Below are 14,011 nucleotides of genomic sequence, written 5' to 3'. Positions count from 1 at the left end.
AAGATCTTAAATGCACAAGCTTTCAATGTGTCCTGAAGGTCAGAGTATTTCAAATCCTCATAGGGGCTATGACAGGAACAGAGAACTTGTGATTAAAACCTGTACATGTCTCCAGTATTTGAGCCAGGAGCTCTGGTACAGGCATGAGCCTTGCATAGGACCCTTCCCATTACTGCACGTGTACTGGCACACCACCTCGCTTCCCAGCTTTCCCTCAGCTCCTGTTCCCATAACATCTTCCCTCTCAAAATGCACACTGATCACTTGACCACAGACTCTAACATAACACCCACAAAATGTAAAATACAATTTTTCTTCAGATGAAGAATAAATTTCAAGTGATCATACGAATTCTTGAAACAAGAGGTTTCAATTGATGCTTCCTTTTCTAGTGCAGTCCTGAGCTAGAGGGGTGGAGGAATACCAAAACGAGTTTCGTTCCTTTCTTTCACCACTGTTCATTTTAAAAGCAACCCTCCCTTCAGAAACAAACAGCTGCACACTTCAAACATCTCACTTCACAGCTTTTTTCTATCTTTTATCTCTACACAATCTGCCTACAAAACAGCTTCTCTCCAAGTCACACAGTATGTGGAGCAAAGCCAGACTCAGAAGTACAATGGATTTAACACACATACAGATATGCACTAGTCAGTGTTTTGAAATGCTCTTTTTTAAACCCTTTGGGGAAATTAATTATTTAACAGCCACGTGTCAGAGATATTTGTCTCACATTTGGAGGCCGCTCTTATCCCTGTTCCCCAAGGAATTTAGCAATACTCCTACGTTTCAACAAACCAGCCGTTCCTTGTGGCAACAGGACCAGTCAGCACAGATAACAATCAAGCACGCATTGCCTCCTGCTCCTCTGTCCACCAGGAGTGCCCTGAAGACCAGCAGATTACTCTCTGCTGAAGATCTAATGAGGGGCTGGAATGACCTTCAATTGTAATCCTAGAATTCAGTAGAAATGCTCTTCCAGAAAGACAAGTTGGTCCCATGAGTTTCTTCTACTAAGATTTATTTTTCATAGCTAAAGAAAGACATCCTACAAAACTACCCATCCACAACAGGCACTTCCTATAAACGAGAGCAGACAACCTTCCTATCCCTTTTATGGTCTTCCCTGTCTAAAAACACAATCATAATTACAGGACTTTTCTACAGCAACAAATCAATGACATGAGCTGGAAATAAAGGAGAGACTCCATCATCCTGACTCTTACTCTTTGTATGAAGGTCAGAGACAGCATTATCATTCCCATCCCCTTTGGGACAATGGTATTTTCAACCTTATATCGTTCACAGGAGCCACCTTTGAAAAACAGACCCGGAGATGGCTACAGCACTCCAGTATCTTACATAACACAGGACAAACTTAACACACCACTCCTTAACAGAGGTCCATCTTTCCAACCTAGAAAAAGGACTTTTTAAGGACTTATTTACATGGCATAAATATTAAGTAGCAGCACATACCAGGTCCCGTCTTTCCCATTAAGTCACTAGTCCAACAGTGTAACTCATGCAGCTTGGGATGCTCCTGGGACATCGTTTGCCCTTCTGCTCACCTGCATTTGCATAATGGTCTATACCAACCAGCAGTTGCATTCCACATGAAAAAATCTATCACTTCTTATCAGAATAAAGACTCAATAAAGACTCAAAGACTCATGGATCTAACCTTTCTAATTTTCACCTGAGGACTAAATGCACTTATAAGAAGTTACAAGCTATCACCATACAACTAAGAAATTTAAATCACCTTTCAGGAAACCTTGAATTTTAGGTATGAATTAACGCAGATTTTTAGCACTGAGTCAGGTCCTATGAAGACACAAGGAAGACAAACTCCATAGTAAGCTTCAATTCAACCAGAAATTTTCCAAACTCCTAGCATTTAAAAAAATACTGAAAGTATAGTGTCATACTACAAGGAAAATGTACTATGGTTTCAGTTTTAAACTCTAGATAGACTATCTGGAAACAAAAGAGGAATGTCAGATATTTGCCCATGTATCTTCCTCCTCTTTTACGAGCACAAAAGACAATACATTCTAAAATAATAAAACTTCAATTGATATATTTTGATGGGTAGGATAACTCATTGATAAAAATTCAGGTGAAATCAGTATGTATCCAGTTTCTGAAAATATAACCCAATGGGGCCAATGAAAGCACTTTTCTGAATACTGCAACATTATCATCCCCCTATCTTCTGCCTTTCTACAAAGAATAGCATTACAAAAGTCTGTCACAGAGGCCCTACAGATGAACGGTTTGAGTTTGAACGAAGTAACAGATTCTTCAGTTCTCTATAGCTAGCTTGTTAGTAAAGAGGCGTCAGTAAACTAGTACATCTTCAGATGAGACACGATATGAGCTAAGGGAAAAGACTGAAAAATATGAGGAAAAAAAAAAAATTAAAATCCAATAAAATACTCCCCACAGCATTCCAAGCAGTAGCAAAGCTGTATTAATGAGAAGCCTTGTCAAAAGCCTCACAGCTGCAGATCTCCCACTTTCCCAAAAACAAGGGTAAGCTTCTTTAGAAGTGACAGCAAGAAACTAAGTCTGCACAATCACCCTCCAAATTTACTTACCTAACACAGGCAGCAGATACATTCATTCACCAAAATCCTTCATTAGCAGAACATATTGATTTCTGAACATTCATGTTTTAGCAGAGCTACATAAGTACCAATGAGCAGTAAGAAATTTAACTACAATGGAAATCCCGTCATGTATTAGGAAACTCATTAATTTCTTAACACTCAGAGATGCAATGTACTGGAGATTCAACTTAGAAACACAGCTAAGTGAACTGAAGAATAATCAAACTAAAGCATACTTCCTGCTTCTTTAACACCATGAGAGAAAGGAAATGTTGGTTATTGACATTCCAATGCAATTTGCTTGAGTACAGAAAAAGCATACAGATGTAAAATACAAATAAAAGTGGGCTAACAGAAGAGCAGAACAAATCTATCCACAAACAACTGCACTGTAATTTCTCTGTAGTTCCTTATTTTGTTTCAAACATTATTTCAGCAAGGACCAAAATGGGTCTGGCCAAAGGGCAACTGCCTCCCGAAATCAAGGAAATGAAAGAGCTGTTCTGGGTACATTTCCATTAGGTTCTCTTCCAGAGTTAAAGGATTCCTACTTCTGAACACAGGCTTGGTAAAAAACACGTTTGAGCATAGACTATGTCAAGGTGGAACTAAAAGAAATTCAGCAACATATATTAGGAAGAAATTCTTCACGGAAAGAGAGGTCAGACACTCGAACAGGCTGGCACGGGAGGGGGAACAGGCTGCCTAGGGAGGTGGTTGAGTCGCCATCCCTGGATGTGTTCAAGTCTCATTTAGATGTGGTGTTGGGTGATATGGTTTAGGGGTGAACTTGTAGTGTAGGGTTAATGGTTGGACTCGATGATCCCAAGGGTCTTTTCCAACCTGAATTGTTCTATGATTCTATGATTTAGATTGCCTGACAAGAGCCTGCTATCTTGCAATGGTTTCAAAGTGAGAAAACAACATAATCCTCAAGTAAGAAGTCTTAACCTGAGGTTGCAAACAAGGCACAGGAAACAATCAGCTACCCACAGAGAAGTACCAAGCATATGCACTCAGAAGCTCAAGTACCTGTTGAAAGGAAATATTGCTTCTTACCAGTTTGGATATCCTCCTGCAAAAAGTCAGGCACAGGTACTTTCACTGGACCAGCTGCTGAAATCCTTGCTGCAGGATAAGCCCAAAAACCTGCTCCACAACAACTTGCTGCTATGTGACTTCCACGCTTCCGGGAGAGGGGGAATCACCCTAGCATACACTTTCAGCAGTGCACAAGGCAGGGGGGGTAGAAGATGTAGCCAACCAATAGCAAATAAGACAAGACATACTGCACCTCACCTGGATGGTACACTGGGAGAATTATTTCCTGATTTATTCCCCCAGTAGTTCTGCCTATGAAGGTGGCGCTCTTCCCTAGACAGGGTTGGCTTACTGTTAGTTTGTATGTGCATGTGATGGTGCTCAATGAGCTACTCTCTGCTTCCTTGCAGGAAGGTTAAATACGATCAAGAGGCTATCCTTCAGGTTCAGTTCACGTCAGCAATTAAAATCAGGTCTATAGTTAAAATGGGGTTTCCACAAATATGCAGTGGCTTTCAAGAAGAATTTGATCCTCTGACTGTGATATTCACCTTTAATGAATAAACTGTAGCACCTAACTTGCATAAACATTAATGTCTTCGTACTCTGTGCTATGACTTGGATCATTAGATATCGTGTTCGTGAGTTATGCCATCTCAGATGGAAGCACTTTCACACAAACACTCCAGATTTACCTCAGTTCAGGAATCTAGGTAGCTTGCTGGCCAGATAAAATGCTTACTAAGAGGTGCTACAAACTTTGTGTTGTGAGATACCAGACACCAAACAGAACGAGGTTCACCTATTGTTACTCTGCTGCAGCTTTCTCCAGTCTGCAGACTATTAGCATCATCCTTCAGATCAGGAATCTGAGACAAACAAAACAAACCAAAACACAAAAGGAAAATGAAGACAAACAACCTTTATAAAGGCTCCAGAAACAGCAAAATAATATCAGTTGCAGTGGAAATGCTCTTCTCCTGAAAGATCAGACTGAGTGCCTCTCTAGTACTTAACCAGTTTTGGATAGAAAGTATCAGTATCAAAACTTTTTCCACATCTATTTTCCCAGAAGGCAGTCCCTTTTCTAAACCAAGAGCTGTTCAGAACAGACCATACCCCTTCTAGATTGCATTAGGAACTCTGCTGAAGTGTATGCACAGATGTCATTCAATCACATCTTCATGAACAGAACAGCACTATGCTCACACAGCGTGCCTGCTATCAGCATACAGTCTTGGCTGATCCACTAAAGCTCAGTGTCAATACATAACTCACTATGAAACCCGGGTAACAGTGCCTGGAAGTGGCATAAAATGGGAGAGACTAAAACGTTAATAGTTGATACACCAAGTTAACGGTAGTAGGGAAAATATGGAGGCATTTGCTAGGTACTGCCAAGGACATAGCAATGAATATAATTTCACTAACACAGTTTGGAAAAGAGGGAGTTCAAGCTGTGATAGATGCAAAGAACAAACACATTATCTTACGTTACCAGCAAAATAACGCAGAATCTGCTGCAGCGATTGGTTCCTTCAGTCCTTCCATATTAAAGTAGAGAAGTTGAAGGTTTGGTCTCAGTGGGGAACTATACAGACAACCAGCAGCACTGCCACAAGTACATACAGGTATAAAAAGGTATTTAGGAAGCCGGCTGGAGAAAGGTGTTTAAGACTTAATAGTAGATGACGTATCTCAATATTACAGCATACATCCCATACTTTCTGCCTGAGAAGACTCAGGCCACAGAATGAAGCAAGCAAGATCTAGAAAACACAGGAATACAGGGAACAGTGTACTTCGTAGCCTGAAACATTTAATCTACTGATCCTAGCACTATTTTGTGAACAAATACCGATATGTTTTGTTTACCAACAGACATGCTTTCAGGAAAGGTACAATGCAGAGAGTTCTTTGCAAAACTGCTAACTATTAGTTTGTTTTGAGCAAACAAAAACAAAACCTTGGGAGTCACAGAATTTAGATACACAGACTGTTTAAAATTAGAGCATAGTTTTGCATCATATTAGTGGAATTATTTTTTAACACCAAAAGGCAATGTAGCTGTAGAAGTTAACAATATACTGCTACAGAGTTCATAACTTGTCATACATTATTTTAAAATCTGAGGAATGCCTCCTGGTGTCCTTACTTTGATGGCTTAAGTAAATCAGATACTACTCAGACTCTGTTGTCCTTGCTAGCCACAACAGGTGAGATCACTGCTGTCACTTTGCTCATTTTTCACTTGTTATTTTTTTATGATGCAGTGCTATGTTAATACATGACTTACAAGGAATGGAAGACAAAGCAAGTTAGAAAATTAAATGTTACTGTATGACGACATATATATACACTCTTCCCTGTTCCAAGCATATTTTTCATTTAACAAAATCTGTCACACACAATATACCTCTATGAATTTAATTTCTGAGAGCAAAAGAAACCAAAGATTCAATGCTATTCATCATTCTAACAAAAGTAGATTTTGGAAAAAGCTAATCATCTACCTCACTGTACACAGCTCAATTATCAACACTGAGGATTAAACTTACAAGTAGGACACAACCCCACTCAGACATGTAACCTCCTGCTTCAGATTTGCAGAGAACACGAGAGGAAACCTAAGAGCACATTACTGAAAAGAGGTATGGCCATGGTTTGTCTAGAGATACCAAAGGTAGCCTGAATGCTGAGAATAAAACGGCCACAGTAGCATGGTGCTCAAGGCAGACTGCAAGAAACATCTCACAGCCCGGGTAAGTCCCTGGGCACCTGTCTACTCAGGTCTCCATGCTATCATAACTATCCTGCCCTCAGTCACAGAGTTTATCCAGGTTAAAGCTAACATGAGCATTTCCTTAGTACACTCTCATTTCTACATTCATCCCCGTGGCGTGGCCTGAGAGAAAAGAAGGCTAAAGCAATGGTTTGGCTCTCCAAAGGTTCAGATCAAGGTTTTCTCTTTCCACAACTATCAAATCTGCCCTCTAATTTTCCCTCCATTATTTGTAGTAAACTTTTCATAGTCTTTACCTGTGGCTTTGTAAGGATGTAACGTGTGGAACCAAGATAACAAAGTTGCATTTGAGAAAAAGTAATTTTGCAGGCATTACCCAAAACAAGAAAGCAGTCAGTCGTAAGTGCCCTAAAAAAGCTCTTCGCTACTTATACATTGAGAAGTATAATTTGGTTATGCTTACATTAAGGACACTGTGGCACATTTTGAACAAGAGCAGACTGCTTGCCCTGCAATATGAGGTGGCGGTAGAGGGAAGCGACGGAAGAAGAAAGCTCTGCCCCTCCGCGGTCCTTTTGCTTCCCACCTACTCAGCTGCACCAGAGGAGAGTTCTCCTTTTTGCCCCAGCACCACCTTGGTATGAACAATGAGCAAAATAGCCCAGGGCTCCTCAGAACTCCAAGCAGGCAGTGTGCTCCATGCAGGGAACCAAAATAATCTTGAGAATTAACATATCCCCAATACTACCACAGAGCCTTATTCAGATGTCCTGTTCTCACATTGCAAAGTCTGTAATTGTACATGGAAGGAATGAGCTTTACTGTCTCGTAACAGCCAGCCAAGATGATGAACTTGAGGCAGCTCTTGATTTGCTCTGGTTTTGTTTCTAGAAAGCTCAGTCATAAAAAGAATCAGTTTCCATCTTGGTTTTGCTGCACTCAAAAGCAAGCATCAGGATGCCTCTTCCCATGCAAAGAAGGGCCTTTCCCTCAGAGGGATTTACAAACTGCAGCCCACGTAGTGTAACTTTACCCAGAGGTGTAATAACATCCCTTTCATAAGTACAAGAATAGGTATTAGTACTACTATAATATATTTATGAAGGCAGATTAGAAGCTAAGCAAATTGCTTTTAAAGCTCTTACGCACCTGTCCGCCCAACTGTACCATTGCTGGCAGATTTTTTGCGTATGCAAAGTTCACGCGGTGCCGAGAGTCAGCGAGAGGCCAGGTCACCACTCATCCCGGGAGCACAAGGTGGATCTCAGCACAAGGGGAAGCTAATTTGCCCCCAGCACAGTGATAGTAAGAGGACAAGTTACCAACCATTATTTTACTCACAAGCAAATAGCTTCCTGAGTAAATACACCCAGCACCATTAAGAAGCCATTTGTCCTGTGCAATTATGCCTCATTCTCATAGTCTCAGCACGTGGCAGAGTTATGTCCCAAACAGCCTGAGGAGCCGAGCATTGTCCCCTCACCCTGGGGCAGCACTGCACCAGCCTACCAAGCACTGACTGGCCCAGGGAGCACAAACCACCTTCCCGTCACCCCAGCAAGCTACGCAGCCATGCACACACATGGCACTAACACCCAAGACAACCTGTTCCCTCAAAGTGTTTGGCCAACATTACAAGCTTGTGCAGAAGAGCCACGTGTACTCCTTTGTGGTGGTTTGCTCTCCTCAGATAACGGGAAGGAGGATGATATATTCCCACCTCTTCCAATTCAGGCACAAAGGGCATCCACAAGAACTGCAATGTATTCTACACTAAGTGCTTCCTTCTTTGGCATACATTTTGGCTGCTCAGTCTTTTGGAAAAAGAGACTGAGGACAAGCTGCTCCCAAATTATTTAAAAATAAAACCCAAGACTGACTGCTTGACCAATCTTTGTTCTAACGCCATCTTCCAAGCACACCAGAAAATATTTTCGTAAATTTAGAAGCCCAAAGGCTTTGTTTTTTTGCTTAGTTAGGATTTTTTTTTGTTTTGTTTCTTTAAACTTAAAACACAATAGAGGGTGTATAACCCTTACTAGTCTTTTAGCTCATTGCAAGACGAACACAGACCAAAGTCTGTTCTTTTCAAATTTAATGTGCATCCTCTGCAACTGACACTTTAGTAAAGATTGAGACATACAAACGAAGGAACACTAGAACTAACCACTACCTTATAGATATTTGTCAAACGGGATAATGGGATCAAACAGAAAGAGTTTTTCATAGCAAAATATGAAAGGTGTCTTGGACATATAAAAGCAACTCAAGCTTACAAATTTCATTAAAAGCTGTGGTAAGAAAACTGGTAGTTTATTAGGATCAATACTCTTTTATTTCCAACATTGTCATTAGAAAGTTCTCCCAATGCTAATACATAATTAAGCACGTTAGTAGAGAAGTTGAACTCAACCTATCTGACCAACCCAGATTCACAACTGGCTTGAAGACAGAAAACAACTTCTTAACATCAGTTACTGAAGGTAACTTGGTGTGTGCCATTACACCTGCTCTGTTCCATTAAAAGCAAGTTGTTGCTCTAGTTAATCTCTTCCACTGTGAATTCAAACTGGAAACCAGGTTTCTACCTCTTCTCTGACTTGCATTGACAAAGAGAATTTTGAAGTCTAGGGCTTTAGCTTGCTGGATAGTCAGTAATGACTGGGAGAAATTGTAGTGCTGTTGTCATACTCTCAGTAGAGAAGTAGCAGCTCACACAGCTACATGTCAGCAACTGCTAAGGCACAGTTACTCCATACAGCCATTTTATGGAATGAAATGGTGAAGTATATAGAGAACAAATCTTACAAAGAGTGGCTATGGGAACTGGGGTTGTTTAGTCCAGAGAAAAAGAGGCTCAGGGGAGACCTTATCACTTTCTACAGCTACCTGAAAGGAGGTTGTAGTGAGGCAAGGGTCAGTCCCTTCTGCTAAGTAACAGGTGATAGAACAGGAGGAAATGACCTCAGATTGTGCCAGAGGAGGTCTAGATTGGGTATTAGGAAAATTTCTTCACTGAAAGAGTTGTCAAGCATTGGAAAAGGCTGTCCAGGGAAATGGTTGAGTCACTATCCCTGGAGGTATTTAAAAGACGTGTAGTTGTAGTGTTTAGCAGCATGGTTTAGTGGTAGATGTGGCGGTGTTACATTAACAGTTGGACTCAATGACCTCAAATGTTTCTTCCAACCCAAATGATTCTATGATTCTATGTACACTTTTACTTGAGCTAGTCTGGCTTGATTCATGTGAACACGTAAGCACTCTCAACTCAAGCTGGACTACGGAAGTGAGGACCAGTCATTATTCACAACAGTAGTTTAGCTCCCCACGTGCAGTATGACAGCAAAGATTGCACATGGAGAACTGAGACTACTACGTTCTTATATTAGAAAGGAGATAGGAAGAAAAGGGGTAGAGGAAAACATCACCACTACTTGAAACACAAAAAGAGCTTTCCCAAAGAGCATAGTGCCCAAGACAAAATACCCTCCCCTGATTTTATGGAATCATTTATCTCTACCTTTGACATCAAATAGAAACTGACTGAACTTGCAATATCTGACGGCTGCTGCTGCTTTTGTTCCTTCCTTTAGTTCACTCTTCGGTTGACTTGGTGACTCAGGCTGCACTGGCCACTCATAGCAACATGATGCTTGTCACCATTGCAACTGTAGGCTGTTTCCATGACTTTCATCAGACACACAGAGACCTACGTTAATTATTAGTCAGCCCACCAATGTCCCTCAAAAGGCATTAACTTACATATACGCTACTACAAAAACACATCCGTTTTGATTAATTGTTCTACAGCATTCTTCAGTTTTCAAATACTTTTTTAAATTAACCATCATTTCCCCCTTTTCAGATACCACTCAGATAAGGGTGACTCATATCAAATGTTAGCTTGTTCTGTTGCAAAGCTAAAATAACTGTCATTAAACTAGAGATAGTTTGTTCTGAGCATGATTGAGCAAAAATCTCACAACAAAACCTTTTCCAGTGGTGTCAACACTGAAGACTAGATCAGCAACCCTGCGTACAAAGCCATTTGCCCAACCAAGGACAAGTGTGAAGTATTACTCACTCTTACACAGTGACTAGTCCTCATTATAGAGGAGACTACGACTGAGGGCAGCTATAGGATTCAGTCTAGAGACTCCAGAGTAGCTAATGTCTCTGCACTAAGTAGCCAAAAGGAAAAATGGAGTAGAAGGCATCGCATGGAAAAATAAAATAATGTACCTATATATATCTATATGCAGCTGTACAGTTCCTCCTACATTCCATGGCTTCAAACATATACTATGCTACCAGGCAAAAGGTAAAAACCTGACCATATTCATGTCACTGTTCATAGACACAACTGAATAGTACTTGAAAACTCACCAGTTCAGAGACATACAAACAGACAATAAAAATGAAATTTTCCAGCAGGACCATCCTATCTTTATTACAGAAATAAGAAAGCAGCACCCTCAATTTATTTGGGCCTATACAAGCTGATGCAGCTTTGAAATTTAAGTCAAAGTACATTTAAAAAAATGCTTTGAATATTTGCACTTCAGAGTCATTGATGAGAGATAAATAATTCCTACTAGTCTCCAGCTTGAGGCATGCTGCAGATTTTTCCCTCAGGTAGTTCACTACGGATAGTAACAATGCTCTCCCATTTCAGGTTCTTAGTAGCAGGACAGGTAACCTGAAGGAAACCATTTTGTTGCATTTCTGCAACACAATTCTTAAACACTGTGCTGGAGGGCTGTATTCCCCAGCATGAAACCGTAACTCACTTGGCATTGACAATGACATCACACCTGAATAATCTTTAGGGTGTCTCAAAAGGCACGTACTTTGCAACAGTTTTTAGAAAGTACTTCTGATTTTCCAAAAGGTCCAGGCAAATCTCTCTGGAAGGTGGACATTTAACAGCACACTCACATCTACTGAAGACAGGCACATTAATGTATTTTTTTAACAGCTTCTGTGGAGAATGCTCTCTGCTATAAGCTGAGAGTAATTACGTGGAAGTCAGAAACTTCACTGCAATAAATCAGTGCTGAAACTGCAGTCATAGCTCCTTAGTAAAAAATATATAAGCAGACTGATAATACCAAGAAAACTACACATACTCTGATAATCCACTCTTGACAGGTGGAGATTCTACAAACCTCCTACTAACACAGAAGAATGAATACAGATCCTATACATTCCACTGGAATTACCCATTTTTGTGAAATGTCAGTGAATTGTCACATCTCCTAGCAGTTACAAAGGTCTGATCTTTCTACAAGTAATAGCCTGAGCATATGCTTACATCTCCCCCCGAAAATAATAATAATTGCAATCCCTCCTTCTTTCCATGCTTACAGGCTAGCTGCTGTATTCTACATTATAACTGTATGTGAATAACTGAATACATACAGATGCAGGTTAAGGTCTGAAATATCTATTTAAAGAAGAAACAGTTTACAATCAGCTTAAGAAAGAAGCATATGGAATCAAAGATTTTTCCTTTTCTTATTGTTATTCCTCAGTCCTGCATAGTATTTACATATGAAACACTTAAACCAAGATTATGAACAAAATCAGGCATGCATGATAAAAAGATTAAAAGCCTACAGGTAACGCATCTCAGCAAGTTCCGCTATCATTTGGTCAATATTTCACATCTGGCTTAATGGAACATGATGGATAGCGAAATGAGAGGCAGTCTTTCTTCAACATCCTGAGTCAAAAGTAAGTATTCCAATATTAAAAAAAAACAAACCAACAACAAACAAAACCAAACATTTCAGCAGAACAGGACATTTCAACAAAGATACATCTCCACACATGTGTGATTGCTGTAGTAAGCAGCAATAACCCTTACATAGGTTACTTCGAAATCTGTTTCAGAACTTTTCTACCAATTCTCTAAAGACAAAATATGTGAATGCTTTAAAAAATGAAATTAAATCTTACGGCTTGAAATGCAGTAAGCCAGCCTGCAGTTGATCTTCCTGAACAGCTGCTTGTTGATTGGCCAAAGTATAAGTGTAAAGAGTTGAATGAAGTTAATTATCAGTCCTGACACTATAAATATGTAGCAGATCAGAAGGTGGCAAATGAATTGAGTCTTCAGAAAGCCAACGATGTCCATGATTTGCTGAGAAAGCAAGCAGGTACCTTCAGACCCAAAATTCAGAAGTCAACCTGCAAAACCAAATAGTATCAGTGGTTACAGAGTGCATTTATTTCTATAAATAGACTGTTAATAGAGACTTCCCATTTTACGCTTAAATACACTAAATACATTAAAATGAAAGTTAATTCTATTTTAGAAGAAGGCCTGATGACATTTGCAAAAGTAAACATGGGGGGAAAAAAAACAGATTTCTGAATCAATTTACATTTGGCTTTCGAAGTAAATTTTCATGTTTCAGCCCTAATTCTGCAAAACTCATAAGCATAAGACTCCATTCCAGGGACTACAATAGTCCTCTATGGGGCCTTTATTGACAAAATATAAGCAAAATAATCCACTTATATTTTTATTTGAATTGTCTGTACTTCTAAAGACATGTCCTGTGGACTCCGTTGTCTTCAAGAGCAGCTCCAAAGTAAACACAAGCTTTAGGGCTTCATGTTAGAAGTCGTGCCTTCCTCTACAGGCTATGCCAGCCATGCTCCCCAACCAAGAAGTAGCGGCAGTCCCTTAATTCCATCTTTATTGGCTTGTTCCCTTGTCACATTCAAGTATCAGTTGATTTTGGCAAAAGAATAAAAGCTTGGCTATGCACAATACACACAATTTGTTCAATTATTCCTTGACACTGTAATTCTGTCATTTGTACTCCATAAGCCCAGAAAGGAAACATCAATAACAGTACTAACCCATGACCCAGCAGTGTTTCCAGAAAAAAAAAAAAAAAAATCAACTCTTAGGTTACTTAAGAAATGTTTGTACAATTTTGGAAACAACCAATCCACCCTTAGCAGCTGAGCATTCAGAGGAACTGTCCCCTGCCAAGTATTCTGGCCTACCAAATACTGTGTTGACCTCCCCTCATCATCACTACCAAAACTGATCTCATCTGTTAGGAGAAAAAATACGAAGACACAATCTCTCAGTAAACAACACCCCAGTATCTTGAATACAGTTAAACAGGAGGTGCTGCCATCCTGTTCCATTCCTACACGGCCTCTCTCTCCAAGGCATAGGAGAATTATTGTCCAGGGAGGAAGCCCAGAGACAGTATTTCTGAATGTGCCAGTCATAGGCAATAACAAAACAGCAGCTGTCAGCATCCCAGGGAATTAACCGGTGAAAAAAAATCTTTACGCCTATCCTTTTAGTTTATATGAGACCCCATTATGTGACGCACTGAGTCTAGATCAGTGTACCGAAACATTTGTTTTACTGCCCTTGCTGACTGTGCACACCGCAGCAAAGACCACACACAGGAATTGCTGCAAAGAGATAGGAAGTTATTTAGCAAGGTTTTCAAACATCAGGAAGATAAAGAAAAATTTAAGAAAGAGAATCTCTATTGTTGTATAATTTATATAAAGAATCAATTGCAGTCCCAAGTCTATTATTAGCAGAAAAAAATGTGCCCTTTATGTGTCACAG

The 14,011-nt window shown here is 40.0% G+C and overlaps 1 protein-coding gene across 1 annotated transcript in view; it reads right to left on the bottom strand.

Moving 5' to 3' along the window:
• The window catches only part of AGPAT4 (1-acylglycerol-3-phosphate O-acyltransferase 4), a 37,426-nt gene extending 24,887 nt beyond the window's left edge, over positions 1–12,539 (bottom strand). Inside the window, exon 1 of the mRNA XM_009870645.1 lies at positions 12,361–12,539. Within this exon, the coding sequence (XP_009868947.1) occupies positions 12,361–12,538 (178 nt within the window). The 5' untranslated portion in view covers position 12,539. The remainder of the gene's footprint in view (positions 1–12,360) is intronic.
• Positions 12,540–14,011: the final 1,472 nt, after the last annotated feature.

This window comes from Apaloderma vittatum, unplaced genomic scaffold, assembly GCF_000703405.1.
Source record: "Apaloderma vittatum isolate BGI_N311 unplaced genomic scaffold, ASM70340v1 scaffold29805, whole genome shotgun sequence".
Taxonomy (NCBI): domain Eukaryota; kingdom Metazoa; phylum Chordata; class Aves; order Trogoniformes; family Trogonidae; genus Apaloderma; species Apaloderma vittatum.
This window is presented reverse-complemented; position numbering and strand designations above follow the sequence as displayed.